General features: G+C 40.2%; 1 protein-coding gene across 1 annotated transcript; it reads left to right on the plus strand.

The window, feature by feature from the left end:
• The first annotated feature begins 9,019 nt into the window (after positions 1 to 9,019).
• LOC142501610 (potassium voltage-gated channel subfamily V member 2-like) lies at positions 9,020 to 18,957 on the plus strand. The gene is made up of 2 exons (XM_075611703.1): positions 9,020 to 10,492; positions 11,527 to 18,957. Exons 1-2 carry the CDS (start codon positions 9,233 to 9,235, stop codon positions 11,791 to 11,793), a joined length of 1,527 nt encoding a protein of 508 aa, XP_075467818.1. The 5' UTR covers positions 9,020 to 9,232; the 3' UTR covers positions 11,794 to 18,957.
• Positions 18,958 to 20,955: the final 1,998 nt, after the last annotated feature.

The raw sequence follows: 20,955 nt of genomic DNA on the forward strand, positions 1-20,955 counted from the left end.
TAGAAATTAGCACTTTTCCAATAAATAAATATATATATTTTGATCTAAACTCTCCCTCCCACTGGTGTCAACTTCGATCCTTGGAGGTTGACTTCTTTGCAAATCCCTCTGCTTCTCCACACAGTTCCCTAAATATTTACCTATTCGCTGTCGATAAAAAGTCGGCGTCGTTGCGCAATGACATTGCTGCTTTCTATTGAGTGATCCCAGTAGTTATCCTAGATTTAATGTACATATTTTGTACGGGTAGCTGGACCTATTAATATATTGGAAGCTGTAATTAGATCAGATAACGGTAAAAGAAAAATTTTGGGGGGGAGCGCGGTGTATGACAAGATGGTCAATGATCAACTTCCTATCCAAGAGGCCTTTTTATAGGTTACGTGTTCAAAGGCTCAAAGGCAGCTGTGCAGAATGAGCGGGGGTATCTCCGGGACTTGGTGCCCCTTTTTGATAAGACAACTTTGTAATACTAACCCTGTAAGCCTTGAACTGTATGACTATCAATACTTAACCAGTCAGACTACCTCAGTGGGTGTGGCTGTTAACGATCATCTCTGTACAAGGTGTCAATCAGCTACATTTAACCTATCAAACATCACTGTCCTTTGTTCACTTTGGGTTTAGGATGGACTTACACTTTCAAAATCTTCATATCGGAAGGAGAATTGATCTCCTTTTTGAACATACATTAATGCTTTTGAAAATTGGAAGCAAAAGCACATTGTTGTTGCTTTCCTTTTTTTGGTGCTAGCATATTATAGTTCTTTTAAATACATACACTATTCACTAACATCAGTGTTTTGTATCTGTTTTTAGCTGTCTGTAATGAGGAGACGGTTAATATTACACACAGAATTGCGTTTTGGTATTCCATGACTGAAGCTGTTATTAGACATAGGATAACTGATATTTTATCGTAATATGTATTACAATTTTAAAACAGACGCATTAATACCAAGTGACCATTATGCCATACAAGAGTGTCGCACTTGTGGCATTTCTGGAAGTGAGAAGTTTGTGTATATAGACATACAATTTATATTATACAGATAAAGACATACATATATACTGTACACACATACTACAGCCATTAAAGGTAGAAAATTGATTTTGTTAATTTCGGACATAATCTATTGAAAATTTGCACCAAGCAGCTATGGACAGAAAACCGAGCCCCATTTTTCATCATGTATCTGCTGCAGGCACGCTCCAATACGCATGCTTAACACAAGAGGATTCTCCCTGTAAACATGAACCTACTATACTGATCTGGAGTTCCTCTGAAGCCATTTGGAAAAGATAAACAGAATTGCAGATATATGTATTTATACTCCTAGCTAATATTTTTTTTTAAAGAACATACGATCAAGTTAGTGTAAATATGGATACATTTTTTATGTGTTTTCTCAACCCCTTTGTTGTAATGAGTTGCTGGCCCGCCAGACCACAAAACGATTAGTAGCAGTGCCTTAAAGGTAGTGGTTTGGGGGTTTAATGTAAGACCTACTAAGCTTGTTTAAATGGCGTAGCAAAACTGACAGTTCATTTTAGCATTTTCCTCTATAAAAATACATTGTTTGGTGTTTTTTAAATCTCCAACAAATTGGTGCACTGACTGCTGAAAGTATAATGCCAAAATGAGAGTTTCCCGTTGCTTGGATTTCTGTAAGTGAGGATTGTAAAACGGAACCATTATAAATTCCCAGAATCCCATGGGCTATCGTATTACAGGACCTCTTCAAGTCGGGCCACACCTCAAGAAATGTAATTGAATGTTTTCATCTCGGGTAATAACTTTGTGTGCTATATTGACATTTAGGTTCACACTAGGACCTAGATAGCCAAGAAAGAGGACTATTGATAATAATGTGGCTTTCCAAATTTATATTGACCTTCCCTGCAAAGCCCTTAATGAAAGCCAAGCCCCATTTTGCATCGATCTGCTGTGAGTGTATTTCCTCCTGCAGGTTTAAGAACAGCGCAATTAACCAATACAATATCACACATTTATCAAAAGAACTCCATAATTAAAGAAAAAATGTAATTAATTCTTTAAAACCACAAGATCAGCTGTTCATTATTTGGTACATATAAACAGAATTACAGGTGGCTGATGCAAAGGATAATGATTTGTATATGTATTTATGTGAATAGCGTATTTATTTTTAAGGCTATATGAAATTCTCTAGTGTACTGTAAATACATATTTATTTTGTATGCTAGCAACTACACATTTCAACCCAATTGTGAGAACTGATTCAGCAAAGCAACTTACATGTAGCTGTAAAAAAAAACAAATAACTTTTTTTCCCTTGTGCATTTCAACCAGCATTAAAGGAGTTAATGTAACATTTATAGTACATATTATAGAGATGGGGGGGGGGGGGGGGAGGAATCAGAATTATATTTTATTATTTGGGACTTTACAAAGAAATTAGTTAAATGTAATTATGAAATTCCTTTTAAGGTTGTAGTTTTTTTGTTTGTTTTTTGACTTATGCTGGGGGAAAAGACCTGTATGTTTGTTAAGTTGCCTTTAAACTATAGTTCTACATTTTAGGGTCATTTTTTTTAATACATAAGTTGTCAATAAAATTTGTTTAAATGGTAATATGCAACTTGTGTTTTTTCTTCCTGTTAAATACATTATTCTACATATATTATTCTGAGTATATGATATGGTTTTTAGAAATTCTTTATATGGAATAATCAGAAATAAAGGATAAATTGTACACTTTTGGCATATTTATATTATCGGGGAGGATGTGGGGGTAGGGATGGGATTTCTAGGCAAGGGAGCTTGCTTGTACTGATCTGTGTGACTAGTTGATTTCAAGTGCTGGTTGTATTAAGTATGCAGCTAGAACCAGAAGCAGTTTGAACAAGGAAGGGGTTAAACAAGGTATAGTATATTGAAGTACAATTTATTGTTAGTACTTATAAACTTCATAGTTGCTATAATGAGCAGGATTTAAAATGCCACTCAATGCACGTCTTGCCACATGTATGTGCACTTGGAGCAGCTGTTCCAAGGAGCATACCACTGTGAGAAGTGTGAGCGGGTGGTCTCTTTAGAGTCAGAGATTGCTGATCTGAAGAGGAAACTGGCAATATTGTGGGACATTGACAATCTTGAAAGGGGTTTAGTGCTCACTGAGCAGGCCCTTGCTTCGATTAGTGGTGCAGATGGTGGCGCTGTTGGTGAGGAGCAGGTAGGTAGCTGGGAAAAGTTAGAAGGGAAGCAGGAGCAATAGGAAGAGGCAGGTCAGTTCCGAGCTGACCCATCTCAATAGATTTTCCATATTGAGTGAAGATATTGTGAGTGTTAGGGCAGAAATGGCAAGGCTGGGGGAGACTGATTCCTCTAGCAGCCAGGGGAATAGTGTTCCTTCAGCAGAGAGGGGACTCGGGATGCTCCGATAACAAGAAAGATTGTGGTGGTCGGGGACTCCATTATTAGGAAGGTAGAGAGGGCAATCTTGCCATGACCGCATGAACCGAACAGTTAGTTGTCTCCCAGGTGCTCGGTTTCGGCACATTGTGGATCGGGTAGACAGATTGTTGGGAGGGGCTGGGATTGGCTTTGCGGTCTTGGTACATGTTGGCACCAATGACAGAGAAAGATGGAGGGTCCTAAAAAATGATTTCAGGGATCTATGCCAAAAGCTTAAGGCAAGGACCTCCAAAGTAGTATTTTCTGAAATACTTCCAGTGCCATGTGCTACTGCAGAGAGAGTCAGAGATTAGGGAGGTTAATGCATGGCTAAGAAAGTGGTGTAGGAAGGAAGGTTTTGGAGCACTGGGGCTCCTTTTCTGAGAGGTGCCTTCTTTATTCTAGGGATGGATTGCACCTCAATGAAGAGGGATCTTCTGTGCTAGGGGGGGGGTGTGTGTGTGTGTGTGTGTGTGTGTGTGTGTGTGTGTGTGTGTAATAAAAAGATCACTTGTGAGATATTCACATGTCTTAGACAGGTCTGCAACCCTACCTTTCACCATTATCACCTGGCATATAGTGCTTCCCTGCAGCAAAGGATTCTGGGTAATGACATGCAAATGACCACACAGTGTCACCTTTTGCCTGAAATCCATTTTTACATGGGAACCTTATAAGCTAATGCTCGCTGTTCACACAGCTTTTAAAGCACAGCATGGGATTATGTGTAAGCCAGTAAAACCACTCAGACAGCTTTCCCCCCCCCCCTCCCCTCTTCCCCTTCAGACTGTCCTCTCGTAGTCAAACAAGTCTTTGTTACTTTTCCCCAAAAATCTTCAGTGGGTAGGCCTATGTCTTCGGGTTCTTTGGCACTGTCCTCCATCAGGATTCGGCACGTCCGTCTCTTCCTCCCTTCGGCCAGAAGGCCCGCAAGAAAGTCCAAGTCTTTTGGTTTTCAGCCGGAGCCTAATCACCCTGTCGTTTTCCCTCCGAAGAGGGACGGTGACCAGCCATAGTGCATAGATCGTGCCGGAGCATCCCGACCCACATAGACCGGGCGGGTTAAAAACTCGTCCCTCCACAGCCAGAAGGCCCGGGAATGAAGGAAGATAATTCTCACAACCCATGGGGAGCATGTAGGAAAAAACAACAAAAAACACAAAACTAAGTGCAGACTGTAAACTTCAGTATGGCAATGTGTGAGGAGACTTGGCTCTTGTGTAAAGCCTACTCACAGGATGGCAGATAGGTAAGGGCAAAAGCTGGATCTGGTGGATCTGTGCTGTCGTCTGACTATATACAGGATGGCTCTCACACATGTACATCAGGTAGACAGGAACATGTGATTCTGACACTTTTTCTGCGTGGAGAGGAGAAGCAGCTGCAGTGCGGTGAGCGGTGGCCATATCCAGACACACCTGAGTCACTTGTCACAAGTGCTAAATGCTTTTTATTGATTTTGTTATTGCAAGTGCACATTTTTAAACCTACATTATAAAGTTATCCCTTTTATATTGATCTGCACCATGGAGATTTCTTCTTATCCTTTCATGTTCCTGTCTACCTGATGTACATGTGTGAGAGCCATCCTGTATATAGTCAGATGACAGCACAGATCCACCAGATCCAGCTTTTGCCCTTACCTATCTGCCATCCTGTGAGTAGGCTTTACACAAGAGCCAAGTCTCCTCACACATTGCCATACTGAAGTTTACAGTCTGCACTTAGTTTTGTGTTTTTTGTTGTTTTTTCCTACATGCTCCCCATGGGTTGTGAGAACATATACCGATCATCTGGGACCAGTGAAGACAGTCCCTTCCAGAGGGTCTGAGCAGGGGTTACAACCATTCATATATGTTTTTTCACTATTACTAGTAATTTATATACATTCACGGGAGTTATCATAAAGTTTTTATGCACTTTATTAATTATTCACTTATATATCGGTGAACACTAGTATTGTTTCAGCGCCTATTTTGCACTATCACTTTGTCACATTTGGAAGATAATTCTTGGCATCAAGGGTCCATGCTGGGAGCGGTTCCAAGCACCAGTATGTCGTTGCGATAGGGCTTAACCTTGCCCACTTTGAGCTTCACACAGACGGTACTCTACTACGAACTCCCACACCGGAATTCTCCAGCTGGGGGTGCACGGAACCAAGAGAATCTTGGTCTCATCCCCCCTCTCTGCCAGGCCATAGGACCAAACGTGTGCCACTGTCCATCCTACTCCTGCCACCGGTAGGATAGAAACTACACTTGATCTTATCCAGCTTTTTCGACCTTTTGGGTCTCATCAGTGAGAGGCTGGTTGTACTGGCTCTGCAATTTTCAAGGCTGGGTAGGTTTACCATACTTTATAAAAGTTATGGTGGGTGAAAAAGGTGACAAAAAACCTCCACCGTATCGCATATAGCAAATAAAAATATCACTTGTCAGCACAGTCACATGTCTTAGACAGGTCTGCAACCCTGCCTTTCACCATTATCACCTAGCATACAGTGCTTCCACTGCGACAAGGGATTCTGGGTAATGACATGCAAATGAGCACACAGTGTCACCTTTTGCCTGAAGTCTATTTTTACACGGAACCCTTATAAGATAATGCTTGCTGTTCACACAGCTTTTTAGCACAGCATGGGATTAGATGCAAAGCCAGTGAAACCACTCACAGACAGCTGTTTTGACCTATTGGGTCTCATCAGTGTGAGGTTGGTTGTACTTGAACCAAAAAGTGCTCGTGGCGCAAAGTGACCAAATATAAACAGTGCAATGTGCAAATAAACCCAGTGATGTATAGCACTGAAAACACACAATACTGTCACTCCATATGTGTAACTCCTCAGGTGCGTGGACTCCTGGTTAACGTCATATGAAGAAAAGAACACAAATGCAGAGGGTATAGTGTATTAACATTTACTCATGATGACAAACAATAGGGGGGGGGGGGACAAACTCACACTCCCCGCTGGTGTATAAGCAAGAAGTGACTTCGGACGCACTTCAACCCTTCTCCCGATGAATGGTTGTACTGGCTCTGCAATTTTCAAGGCTGGGTAGGTTTACCATACTTTTATATAAGTTATGGTGGGTGAAAAAGGCGGCATATATACAAAACACAAGATGTCCAGGGTACTCGATATAACATAGAAAAAATGAGTACAAATAACTTAGCTTAGAGTCCGGGGGCTTGCAGTGCTGCCGGGACCACCATCCAGGAACCGAATAGATAGACCGGAAATCAAAATGATCTGCAGCACTCTCTGGTAAAGTAAATGCTTAGAGAAGGATTAATGCATCAGACAAGCACAAGGGGTCAGTACAAGACAAGGGGAGCGACACATGAAACCCTTTCTAAGCATTTAGCAGAGTGCTGCAGATTTTTTTTTCATTTTTCACTTTCAACGAAGAAAGGCAGGGTTGCAGACCTGTCTAAGACATGTGAATGTGCTCACAAGTGATATTCTTTATTGGCTATATGCTAATGGTGGAGGATTGTTTGTTGCCTTTTTTACCCACCATAACTTAAAAAGTGTATGGTAAAACCTACCCAGCCTTGAAAATTGCAAAGCTAGTACAACCAACCTCACACTGATGAGACACATTAAGATTGAAACATGTCTGTGAGTGGTTTGACTAGCTTTGCATCATCCATGCTGTGCTTAAAAGCTGTGTGAACAGCAGAGCATTTGCTTATATGGGTTCCATGTAAATGGATTTCAGGTAAAAGATGGCACATTGTGTGCTCATTTGCATGTCATTTCCCAGAATCCCTTGCTGCAGTGGAAGCACTGTATATATGAGACCCATTAAGGTCGAAACAGCTGTCTGTAGGTGGGTTTACTGGCTATGCATCTTAACCCTGGCTGTGCTTAAAGCTGTGACCATGCAGCAAGCTTAAGCCTATAGGGAACCATGTTTAAAATGGCTTTGAAGCAAACAGTGGTACTGTGTGCTCATTTGCATGTCATTTCCCAGAATCCCTTGCTGCAGTGGAAGTGCTGTGTGCTGTGTGATAATGGTGAAAGGTGGGGTTGCAGACCTGCCTAAGACATGCAAATGAGCATACAGTAATATTTCCATTTGCTATATGCTTTGCAGTGGAGGGTTTTTGTCACTTTTTTTACTCACCATAACTTAACTATATATAATCTCCTTTGATGTGCATGTTAAGTGCAAAGTTTAAGTTCTTTGTGTTTTCCATTGTTTCTATATTACAAAATTAATGAAATAGGGCAGAGAATAAAAAAACAGAACAATATTTTATTAATATAATATTCTTATACGATAATAGTTTTTTATACATACTATTCAACACTTCTAAATAAAGTTTATTCATTTAAATTATTTTAAAGAACTTCCAAGAGTTGCCTTTTTATGTATTTTCTATATGTACATATATATTTTTTATTTTGAACAACCATTTGTCGATATATAATTATACAATACGCATTGTTGTCCTTTAATCTATTTAGATTGTTTTTGTAGATAAAGACACTACTTAAATCTCCTCCCTTATATTTTGGAGGCATCATAGGTTTCATAGGTTATCATGGTGACCAATATTTTGGTTACTATAAAAGTCCATTTTTGTGTACTTAACGATATACCCCCGAGAGTATTACCTCACAAAAGGAACCAGTGTGGAGAGGGAGCCAGCAACAAGAACAGACGCCAGCACTGGGATGTCAGCAGAGAAGTGATATGCTTTGTACTGTATTTGTTGCGCTGTTTGTGAGTAGTTCAACTCTGTTCCTGTTAGAGCCAAGAAATCAATCACCGTGTTCAGCACATAGTGATATAACATAAAAGGGAGGAGCCGCAAGAGACCATACCCTTCCCAAGTCATGTTTACAAAATCACTTTACAAAATGACTGCAAAATACTTCTAGGTGTCTGATGTTTGTGAAAAGCTTTTAGTCGCCCAGATTTAACTCCTTAAACATGCCACTGCCATTTGCTCATTTTGGTCCTGACTATGAGGGACTGCCCCTTGAAAAGATATCACAACCTATAGCGAATTTACACTTCTTCTGGACTACAGCAATAAAATATTTACCAACTATAAAAGTGGTAGACAATACAGTATATGGGACTAAGTTACATAGTTACATAGTAGATGAGGTTGAAAAAAGAGACATGTCCATCAAGTACAACCAATGCTAAATTTAGACGACAGATACTTTATCCTATATCAGTACTTACAGTATATTGATCCAGAGGAAGGCAAACAAAAAGTCCCAGTGATATCATAAGGGGAAAAATAAATTCCTTCCTGACTCCAAATATGGCCAATCAGATTACTCACTGGATCAACATCCTTCCCATGTTTACTTATTTGGTATATACCTGTATATCTTTCCTTTCTAAAAAGATATCAAGAGTAGTGATGGGTGTATCTGTGGTAGGGAGAAAATATTTATTGTTTTAGGATTTTAATAATGCAATGCAAACCTCTCTAGCAGCTATGAGGTTAATACAAATTCATCAATCAACTCTGCTCTTGAAGCGTTAATGTGGTACTTAAGCCAATCCTATTAACTTCTTAGGCTGTCTGCAGCCACCACAATGGCAATTACTAAATCATTTTAACAATCCTCTTCTGCCCCAGAAGATTATGTTGGGACAAGGCAGACCAGCAAGTTTGTAAACCAAGGATAATATACCAAACGAAAAGATGTTCTCCACTGTCTCCATATGGCAATAGATCCTGGAGGCTCAAAGTTGTGAAAATTTATTTCACAATCTAAGCAGCTACTTCTCTTAAATTGTTGAGCATCTCAACGGTTGGGCCATGAAGGAGCTAGGCGTGAGAAGACAAAGTCTTTCTGCCAACCTAAAGTTTGGAGAACACAGTCAGATCCATCCTTATGAAAGTATTTACTGCATTCCTTTTGCACAAACAACTTTAATTAAGAAATGGAGCTCCGTGAAAGACATCAGTGACCAAGAAGCCACCAATTTCCCCAAACCTTCTCCAAAAATGAATCTGTTCTTCCTCAACCTCAATGTTGGAGGTAAAATATTCCAGATTGCATGCAATATGGCAGCACAGTATCCGGTCACTAGAATCGGAAAGATGGCGACATGTATTGATCCTGTGAAGAGACTGGATTTCTGTGATGACTTTTCAGTAAAAAGGAATGAGTATTTCTTTGACAGAGACCCTATTGTCTTCTACTACATATTCCATTTTTACCGCAGTGGGGTCCTGTGGATAATGGATGAGCTCTGTCCAACCAACTTTGTTGAAGAAATAGACTACTGGGGCATTCACTTAAACTATTCCCAGAAGTGCTGCCGTAGCCTCTTTGAGGAACATCAAGATGAGCTCAAGGAGCATCTAAAAATTCAGAAGGAACTGCAAGCTGAGGTGGAGCCTCACGACCATGAGAAACATTTTGAAGGCAAATGGCTGGGGGAGCTGCGGAAGAAGATCTGGAATCTAGTGGAAAACCCATACTCGTCCGTCTCATCCAAGATCATAGCAATATTGTCCAGCTTTTTTGTCTTAATCTCTGTCGTGGCTATGTGTCTGAGTACTGTAGAAGAACTTCAGCAGGTGAATGTAAGTGGCAAATCATGCATGGAACAAGTGGAAGTCATTTGCGTCATATTTTTCAGCACTGAATACATCATGAGACTGTTTTCCACCGCGGACATGAAAATATTCTTAAAAACAGTCTTGAACATTGTTGACTTGATAGCCATCCTGCCATTTTACATTCAGATTATATTTGAGAGGTTTTCTGAAGAGGCAGACCTTCATCTGCACCACAATGATATTGAGAAGATGGAAAGAGTGGGACAGCTAGGGAAAGTGCTGAAAATTATCCGGCTCATGCGTATATTTCGAATCCTAAAATTGGCTCGTCATTCCACAGGGCTAAGAGCATTTGGGTTCACTATCCGTCAGTGCTACCAGCAAGTTTGCTGCTTGTTCTTGTTCATTGCTATGGGCGTTTTCACCTTCTCTGCTCTCATGCATTCTGTAGAACATGATGTACCTGGGACCAATTTCACCAGCATCCCTGGTGCCTGGTGGTGGGCAGCCGTAAGCTATGATTTACTGCAGCTTTTTATATTAATTTACTCATAAGCTAAACACAAGCTAAATTCGCTTGTATATATTTTTTCCTATCTTCTAAACATTTTTCCTTAATATTTATATAAGGGCTGTAGAATAATGATGGGAACACTGCTGTTAAACCCAGTTAGCATTCCCACTATTTAGTACCGGTATATAGTATTACTATTTGGGGCAAATTTACTAAGCAGCACTCTGTCACGAATACCTCCATTCACTTGAATGGGCCACAACGTGTCTTTCAGCACCAAAAGGTGGAAAACTAGTGCCCAGTAAATATGGGTTATTATCTCTCCGTGCCTCAGGCACCTAAATGAGATTTTAAATAAGCAAGAATTCATTGTTACTGCAAAATTCTATTTACAGCGCTGCTTATAGTGTCAGCTCTATATAAGTAAAATATTATTATAACCTTTTCTTAAAGCAGCAATATGCCAGAAAATAAATAAAAAATATTTTCATTAAAAATGTCAGTCACCTGTATTTAACCTATGAAGTATGGCACTGATATTAGTTCACTTTGATCCTCCGGTTTTTAAACAAGGCAGGCAAGTATTACTTTGTTTTCCATGAAAATTTTTTTTTTTAGACTTTAATGTCTTATTAGTAACCAAATGCTTTGGAGAGGGTTGACAATTGTTACATAATCTATTTTGTGATCGTGTTCCACTTCTGTTGATTTGTGTGGCTAACGATGGGACTATGATTAATTTAACAATTTAATAGAACGTTAATTACCAGATAACATTATTGAATGGACCCAAAGAAAATAGAAACATATTAATTTTACACTAGTAGAAAATAAGTGACAATGTTACTTAAAGGGGAACTGCATATTTCTAAAGAAGCTAATTACATTGATCAGTTTGTTTTTTTACATAACTACAGTTGGACTGAACCTTTAACTCAACTAAGTTAATATGAGGAGCAATAACGCCTTTTAATAGATTTGAGAGAAAGTGTCATAGATATCACTAAATTAGTTTTTTTCTTTTCTTCAGGTCAGCATTTCTACCGTAGGATATGGAGATACAGTTCCAGATACAGTTTTAGGACGGATCGTAGCATTCCTCTGCATCTCTTTTGGGATCATCCTAAATGGGATGCCCATCTCTATACTGTACAACAGGTTCTCTGACTTCTATGCAAAGCTAAAAGCTCACGAAACTACGAGTACTTTGAAACTCGGAACAGAATTCAGATTTAAGGAGAGAGTCCTGAAGAAGGCTGTTGCCTGTTGTGCAGTGAGGCAAGGAATCCAGCAATAAAAAGACCATTAAAATAAACCCAAGGCCACTGTCATTGGTCCTTATTCGATGTGTTGCTAAGCTGCTTCCCCGTGCTGGAGAAGATTTTACTCCCATTCATTTGAAAGGAGCTAATCTGTTGTCTAGCACACAGCATAATAAAGTTACAGCAAATAAAGAAAAACACGAGTGTATGTGCATGTCTTCTACAGGTCTCCAAACCTACTTCAAAAAGGAATCTGTTCTTCCTCAACCTCAATGTTAGAGGTAAGACATTCCAGATTGTATACCATATGGCAGCACAGTATCCGGTCACTAGGATCGGAAAGATGGCGACATGTATTGATCCGATGAAGAGACTGGATTTCTGTGATGACTTTTCAGTAAAAAGGAATGAGTATTTCTTTGACAGAGACACTATTGTCTTCTACTACATATTCCAGTTTTACCGCAGTGGTGACCTGTGGATAATGGATGAGCCCTGTCCAACCAACTTGGTTGAAGAAATAGAGTACTGGGGCATTCACTTAAACTATTCCCAGAAGTGCTGCCGTAGCCTCTTTGAGGAACATCAAGATGAGCTCAAGGAGCACCTAAAAATGTAGAAGGAACTTCAAACTGAGGTGGAGCATCACGACCATGAGAAACATTTTGAAGGCAAATGGCTGGGGGAGCTGCGGAAGAAGATCTGGAATCTAGTGGAAAACCCATACTCGTCCGTCTCATCCAAGATCATAGCAATATTGTCCAGCTTTTTTTGTCTTAATTTCTGTCGTGGCTATGTGTCTGATTACCGTAGAAGAACTTTGTTAAATAGTTTTAAAAATAATGTAGGCCTATTTTACATTAACAATTGCAAATATTAGCCTTCACAGAAAGAAATCTGTCAGAATTTGGGCTGTTCTGACCAAATGTAATTTTAATGCAAAATTACTGATATCTAGAATAGGACTCTATTGAAGTCTAAAAGATACTGATGATAAAAATCAGAGTGACTCCATGGGGTCTATTTACTAAACTTTGATACATTTATTGCAACATCGATTTTTGGAGTGGCATGTTCCTACCGAATGGTATGACATTTGTGTAAAAATGTGTAAAGAAAATCATGTTTTTTTTACTATTTGGTAAAAAAAAAAATGCCATACCGCTTGGGTTTCTATTTGCTTGACAAGTAAAATAAACTTTTCGTTCGATTTCGCACCAGCAGTCTGTTAGAGCGAGCTGCATCTCCCTGCACAGCTCTTACAGGTGATTGCACAGTTTTTATTTTAATGTTAATAACATAGTATTGAAGCAGGGGGTCTCTGGAGCTGAACCGCATTAATTTCAGATCCGGGGGACCCCTTCTTCCTGAGGTACAGGCCCCGTATCGGGTGCCTGGCAAGTTTAAATTACCCACGTCACGGCCCACATGACTGGGACATTTAAACTTGCAGGAGATACCGGTACCCCATACTGGGGCCTATACCTCAGGAAGCATGGGGTCTCCGGATCTGAAAGTAATGCGGTTCAGCTCCAGAGACCCTCCTGCTTCAATACTATGTTATTAAAATGAAAACACACCTTCATTACCTTAGTGGCTAACCGCTGTAAGCTGAACCCAGTTTGTTGGTGGTAGAGGGGATGGGTGAAGGTTGTAATTGCCACAGGGTGTGTGTTTAGGCCTCCCTGGAGGGTTGCTCGAGGGATAATACCTTCATTACCGTAGCGTTGACTATCGCTAAGGTAATGAAGGGGTTATCCCCTCCCGCGAGGCCTAACCACGCACTCTGGGGCAAGTAACCCCCTCTTCCACCGGCACCACCACACAGGAATGGGCAAACGCGCTATTATCCATATTTGGCTAATAGCACGTTTGACTATTCCTTTGTGGTGGTAGAGGGGGTGGATGAAGGGGGTTTGTAGCCCTAGGGTGGGTGGTTAGGCCTCGCAGGATGGGTTAACCCCTTCATTACCTTTGTAACACTTAAGGTAAGAGAGGGGTTAAGCCCTTCCGGGAGGCCTAAACACCCATATTGGAGCTTTGTGAATAGCAGTAACTGACAACAAATGAAACGAGTTTCAGCATTTTTTTGGAGCTACCGCACAGCTTGTCAGAGAAAGAGTGCTAACAATCAGTAAAAAGCATTTTTCAAGCGATATTGACATGTTATCGAAGCTTAGTGAATAGCTACACATGCGAAATCACTTGAAAAGTGCACTTTTCAATACAATGGTTAAGGCACATTTCGAAGTTTAGTGAATTGACCTCCATATAATTGAGGCTCACAAGAAATCAGTGAGAATTGAGTTCTAAACGATTTATCAGTATGATCAGCTTCTTATCAAAATTCAATCCCCCTTAAATGAAATGTATTTCATGAACAATGAATGTTTTCACTTTTCTCAGCAACTTCTGTTTATTTGTTTGACTAACACATTGCAAACAAAACAAGTAGAACAATGTACATATACATACTCTGGGGACTAACAAACAGTCTTATCACCAAAATGCATAACAAAAGATTGCAAAACTTTTGTTTATCATGGAAATGGTAAAATGGTAAAATGTGAAAAAATGACTTAAGAATATTTTAAATGTGTCAATCATCTCCATATAACATAATAATGATAGTGTCCTTAGTTAACTTTTATTCTAGAATGTGCTGAACCTTTTAAGATGATTGGAAGCATTATAAACAAGGGGCTTAAATAATATGTACAGTACAGTAGTAAAGATTTTTTTTAAATTACATACATACATTTCAGCAATTATATTGCAGGGCCCTGGCCCCTCTAACAAGCTCAGAGTTTAATCAGATTAGTGCATTTGTATGCAGTCTTCTTGGACGATTAAAAACCAGTCAAACAAGGTTATTCTGCCAATTACATTAGTGTTTTAATTAGAAATCCTGCTCCATTAATGTCACCATTACATTATTTTTCACACAGGGATTAATTAGTAAAATTAGTGTAGTTAAGTGTAATTATTAGGTCTGATATAATGCAGCCAATAGTGTAAACTTCAGGTTTGTCAATGAATGGGAACTTTATTTTCTTTTTAAACCTATAATCACCTTTATGTAAACCCTACACGTGTTTAGGAAACATTCAAATAAACATATTCTAAACATTTTCTAACAGGACCAAACCAAACGACAGCAATGGCAGTTACAGGTTTAATAGGTTCAGGGACGGATTTAAAAATAAATAAATAATAGCAATTTCATTACTTTTATCCCCTACCTATTACAATTACTGTAGCTTCCCATATCAGGGCAAATCCCAACATCTTGGGTATCTACTAACTCACAGGAATACAAATTGGCACAATTTACAGACAATATACTTCTCAACATCACAAACCCTTCGCGTCCCTTCAGAACCTCTTTACTTACTGTATTTACCAATTTGGTCTCTATCTCAGGTTTCAAAATTACATAGTAGATGAGGTTGAAAAATGTCCACGAGTTCAACCTACAGTCCACTGAGATATTTATCCTATATTTATATTGATCCAGAGGAAGGCTTACAAAAAACCCCAGTGAAACATTGTCCAATTATGGGGCTTATTCCAAGGGCTTTGAAATGTTACTTAATGCATCTAAAGTACACTTTACAAGCGATCTTGCATGTTTTTCTATTCTGTAAGCCATTATCGCATGTCCAAATCACCTGCAAATGGCTTTTTATCATGCGTTGTCACTCTTGCTTTGACAATCTGATTGGTAGGTCAAAAAAGGGCGAAACTCGCATTTTTTGCCAACAGCTGCTATTCAAGTAGCGCCAACATGCAAATCGCGGCTGAAATACTCACTTATTTTAAACACCTAAAGGGGGGAGAGGTAGGCTCGATATATTCGCAATGGTATGCCAACAAATAAAACATGGGAATTCTAATTTACTTAGCATGCACTTAGTAATAAAAGAGCTCTAGTCAAATTTCTAGTTGCATTTATGCAATAATGCTGCACTTTATAAGTCATCATGTACTTTCTCCAACATATTTCGAGCTGTTAAAATATTTAAATATATATATACATTCTTAGGAAGTACCTGTTTCAAATTATATCACCTCTTGTCTTGTTAAAGAGGCAATCCAAGCAGTTTAAACAACATTTAAAAAACAACATTTTTTTAAATATATGCAGGCTTTGATTACCATTATTGAAAATGAATTACTTAAGCTGCTCATCTATTCATTCCCCGTCATCGATCAGCAAAATCCATCTTCCATGGGGTTCACTAAATGACTGCCTTTCAGTTTCACTCAATACTTCAGTCAGTGTAACTCAGCAGCTACAATGTATTCTTATATTACTAAGGTAATATTATCTATTGATAGTTTGCAGCTCAAACTGCTCAGAATATTTGCAACAAATTAACACAAACAGGAAAGGGTTACAAAGATCTTGCACTGCTTGGGAAGTGTGCTAAACTCATCAAAAATGGAATTAACACTTGAATGTTTTAATTTTTTTAAAAAAGGTAGTAACAATGATCAAACACCACAGAACTGATTTCTTTTAAAAACACATACGTAGGATATTGCTTGGATTGCTCATTTAAATACTAGCTGGCCTCATTCAAAGTAACATAGCTTAATTAGGTGGCTACTTAAAGCACCCCAAGTAAACACTTCTTCATTGCGAACAGTGATGCATTTGAGTTAGCGGCTGGTAGGAGATAGAGACGAGGAGCCATAGATGGATAGCGATGTTGATAAGAGAGAGAAGGCACAGGGAGGAGAGGGATGTAATGCTTCACAGGGTGGGGCTGATGGTGAACGGACCAAAGTTGTACCACCACAGAACCACCTTGGAGGGCCTGACTGGGCAGGAGATAATTAGTTGATATAGATTGAGCTCAGCAGCAATCTTCGAACTCTATGCAGAGTTAAGAGATGATTTAGAGCCCCAGACAGGAAGAGGTTGTGCAGTGTCTGGCCTTGTTAAAATGCTGAGCTCATTACATTTTCTTGCTTCTGCGTCTCTTCAGACAACCGTGGGCATAGTAGGCGGCGTTTCACAATCAACATGTTCGCGGGCCCTTAGCCAGTTTCTATGTGCACTGAATCAACGCGCTAGGAATTATATACATTTTCCTAGAGAGCAGACAGAGTGGCAGGAACTCGGGACGGGAAACCGCCACGTGAAAGGGAGGAGGTGAATCGTAACCGGAAACACTATCATTCCCTTAATGTGCAGGTCATATGTGATGTGCACTTGAAAATTCTGAGTATGGTAGCCAAATACCCTAGTTCCTGTCATGATTCCTATATACTGTGTTGCTCATCAGTCTTCCGTGCATTTGAGGCGGGGAGATTTTACACAGCATGGCTGTTGGGTGAGTACATTGAATATGAATTGGACAAAGACAAATAATGTAACTTTTGTTGATGCACTTGCAGATGTCCGTAAGTTTGATTGATTGGTGGATGTGATTATCTTTCCCATCGAAATTACGGGAGAGACGCCTGCATCCCTATGTGCAACTGCTCTGGCTGATTGAAGGACCGTGTGCAACTGCTGTTTGAACTTTATGTGAACCAGCTCACACACGGCCGTGTGAGTAATATTATCTTATTGCCCCAAACCCTCCTACATTCCATCACCTAATAGCTGCATTATACTAATACTGTACCTTATTTTTGGTTGTTTTATCCCCATATCCGGTATAATTTATCATCTGGATGTCTGATTCAAGCACATGCGCTGACCTCAAACCACACAACCTCTTACGCTTTACAAGAGGATCCAGGGATGATCCCTCTGTGGTCTAGCAGTGTGGCACAATAAATTTGTTTATTTAGAAATCCGTGGAGCGCTGGATCCCCTTTTTTCCTCAGGAGTAGGAGGGCCAGTTCTATCTGCACCACTGATAAACATTAGGATCTATCCAATAACTTCCAAACCGGTAATATATTCACTACACTTATATCCAACACACAGAGTGTATACGGGACTCTAGCTGATATGTATCATATAATGCTAGTGATTACACTTGTACTCACACTGACTTTATCTTCAGCCCCAGAGACATTTGAGCCCTCCAGGCTATATGCATCTTCATCCCCCCATTGTGGAGATCACAGCTCTTTGGTGGATTTAGACTGATATCTCTTATTTCATATGCATTTGTATGCATTTTTATATCTGCTAGCGGACATAGGTTGTCCTATTTTAATAAATTGTTATTTACATTTATATACTGTATGCACCAGCAGTGTGTGCTCATACTTTTCCTTTCTACAAATGTGCATTGGGATTAGGTTTATTCCTGGAAGAGCTGCCTTTCTCCCCAGCTAAATACACTCCTCCACGTAATGCCAGTAGTGATTATACTGGTTGGCATATTTGGGACTTAACTCATTCTATTTGCATATTTATTGATTCCACCATGTAACAGGGGAGTTATCCCTGTTCAGGTAATGTGCCTCTAATCCAGCAGTGTGGTGGTTAACTTATGGTAGTCAATTAACAAACACCACCTGCCTGATTAGATTGCTTAGAAAAGCCTGACTTTCAGACAGGAAGTGAGACTCCTTAGCTCACACCTGAGCTGAACTTGGAGACAGAGCAGAGATTCCTTTGTCCACAACTTGGCTGAACCAAGGCAGGACAGATGTCTTGAGCGACAAGCTGACCACAAGATAAAGGGGACAAGATTCTAACCTGGAGCTTGACATTTCCTGTGCACACAAGGGAGCGGTTCCAAGAGAGCAGAGAAGCTTCCCCTACAGCAGCCCAGCTAACAGATAAAAGTCATTTATAAGACTTTTTATATCTGTTCATTTCATGTTATATGTTTGGGGCTGGGAGATATGCTTATCTAAAGGGAGTTGTGGACTGCATAGTATTTCACTAGAAATACTCCCAAGTGAATAGAAGCTTTGTTTACCCCTTGTTTGGATGGTTTCCTGATGTTAAGGAAACAGGCGCAATAAAAGCCTTATTTAATTTCACCATAACCAGTCTCCCTTGCATACCTCTGTGAGCGTCCACCTACATATGGTGTCAGAAGTGGGATGAGAGGTGTTCTTTGAAGTTAGAAGGGACCGGAGTTGGCTGTGAAATTTTTTTTGTGCTTTTTTGTCTACAAACAGTCTGAGCAACATAAACAAAAAAATCTCATGCAGCAGAGACCAGAATTAAAGTGATACACACCCAGGCAGGAAATCTAACCTGCATTGAAACTTACAAAACCACAGATGGACTCTTTTTCCCAATCCCAAGAGGAGAGAGAGAGAGACTGCTGAAGCAGGTAAACCTTATTTGCCTATCACAATAAAGTGTAATATGGTCATTTAAATAGGGAGTTTGCCTTCCAGCCATAGTCAGGGTTCAAGAAGTGAGTTAGCCCTTAAAGGGATAGGCGTTTGTTGTTTTCAAATGTTTAGCTGAAGCAGTGAATACAGATGGTGACCCACGAGCAGTACTGATTCTGCAAGTAAAGGCTGCCACACCGCATAGGACTAATAGTTGTTAATGAAGTATATGCAGAAAAATGTGAAAATTGATGCAAGACTGTGCTGAAGCAGGGGAATTTTCAGTAAACAAGTGCTGAGGGTAAAATTGCCTACTAAAAAAAATAAATTAAAAAAAAAAAGGAATTGCTGTGCTGAGTAAAAGGTATCCCAAAGTGTGAAGAGTGAATGTCATAATACCCAAAGTTGAGACTGAACTCAAGCAGAAAATCACATTATTTGGCTGAAGCAGAGAGATTGCACCTAGCAATTAAATGGTGTAAAGCAAACAGAAGTTTTTTCCTAGCAACTGCACATCCAGCATACCTAATGAGAGATTATACCTAGCAAGTAAATGGTGTAAAGCAAATAGACTTTTTTTACCTAGCAACTGCACATCCTGTATACCTTATGAGAGAAAATGTGTGCACAGCACTGCTGATATTGTAAACTTACCCAAGAGAGAAAAAAAAGTCTACAGAGATGCCTGTGAGAGCTACGACCTCTACAAGCAAAATAGGCCCACCTGTAGGACTACCACAATTGGGGGTTCTAGCAAATACAGTGGCAACAGCTGCAATAGCGCCTCCTGAGGTCAGGAAGAAAATTACACCTGATAGCCCCAAAATGGAGGACAAGATGCAGCATTCCTGTAATGAACCCTACCCCACGGAAGAGTGGCCCTTCCAGTCCGATGAGGAGGAAGACATCTCTTATGGGGAACCCAAACCAAGTCACACCCACAAAACACCCCAAGAATGGTGGGGGTGCCTGAACTCGGTACGAACCGAAAAGACCGCTCCCTATGATGACAAATATGATCGGCAGGAGAAAGAGCGGGAGCAGTGGATCACCGAATATTTCCGTCAGCTGTTACAGTTGCAAGAAAAGCCAGGTGGATCCAGTAACGCTGCTAAAATTTCGAATGAAGATGGAGACCCCAGTTTCCCTGAGGGGACGGTGTCATCCAAAACAAAAAGGCGAAAAAAGAAAAAAAGCGGTTCTTCACTTACCATGGGAGGAACAGACATGTCTGCAGATCCTGTGGAGAAAAAGGGGGACCGAGATGCCCTGCAGCCTAGAGAAAATGGAGAATTCATCCCGCGGTTAACCGAATATCCAGAGGGCCCAAGGCAGAAGTCGTGTACCCCAAAGAAGTGTCTGTCCGGTGCCAATAGTGAGGAACCCCCAACCAACCATCCCAGGGAAGCGGAGCCGGAACCAGTGAGTGTCGATCCCTTGACCAGCCCTGAGGATGCCCTGAAAAATGCCAGGCGTGACTGTGATCGGCCCCTGGAAAATAACGTGAAGCTACAGAAAGATGTGCTCACAATGTACTCTTTGGCAAGGACAGAATTGGACGATCTCAAGACTGAGCTAGATACTGTAAACGCTACTATTTCTGCCATGGATGAAAAGCAGAGCCAATCTGATATAATGATGGCTAAGCTGTAGCGGAAATATGAGGAGGCACTGAAGCAGATGACAGTCTTCCAGCAAGAGGTTCACACTCTTCACATAGAGCTGAATGCCTCACAACAGGATGTCAACAGTGTCCGGACAGACGTAGACGTATCTCAGAAAGAGGTTCATACACTCCGCAGAGCACTGGATGCCTCACATCATGAGGCCAACAGCTGTCGCACAGACCTGGAAGTTTCTAGAAAGGAACTACACAGTCTCACTGAGGAGCTGGACATTTCTAAAGAAACGATTGTCAATCTTAATACAGATCT

Source organism: Ascaphus truei, chromosome 8, assembly GCF_040206685.1.
Source record: "Ascaphus truei isolate aAscTru1 chromosome 8, aAscTru1.hap1, whole genome shotgun sequence".
Classification (NCBI taxonomy): Eukaryota; Metazoa; Chordata; class Amphibia; order Anura; family Ascaphidae; genus Ascaphus; species Ascaphus truei.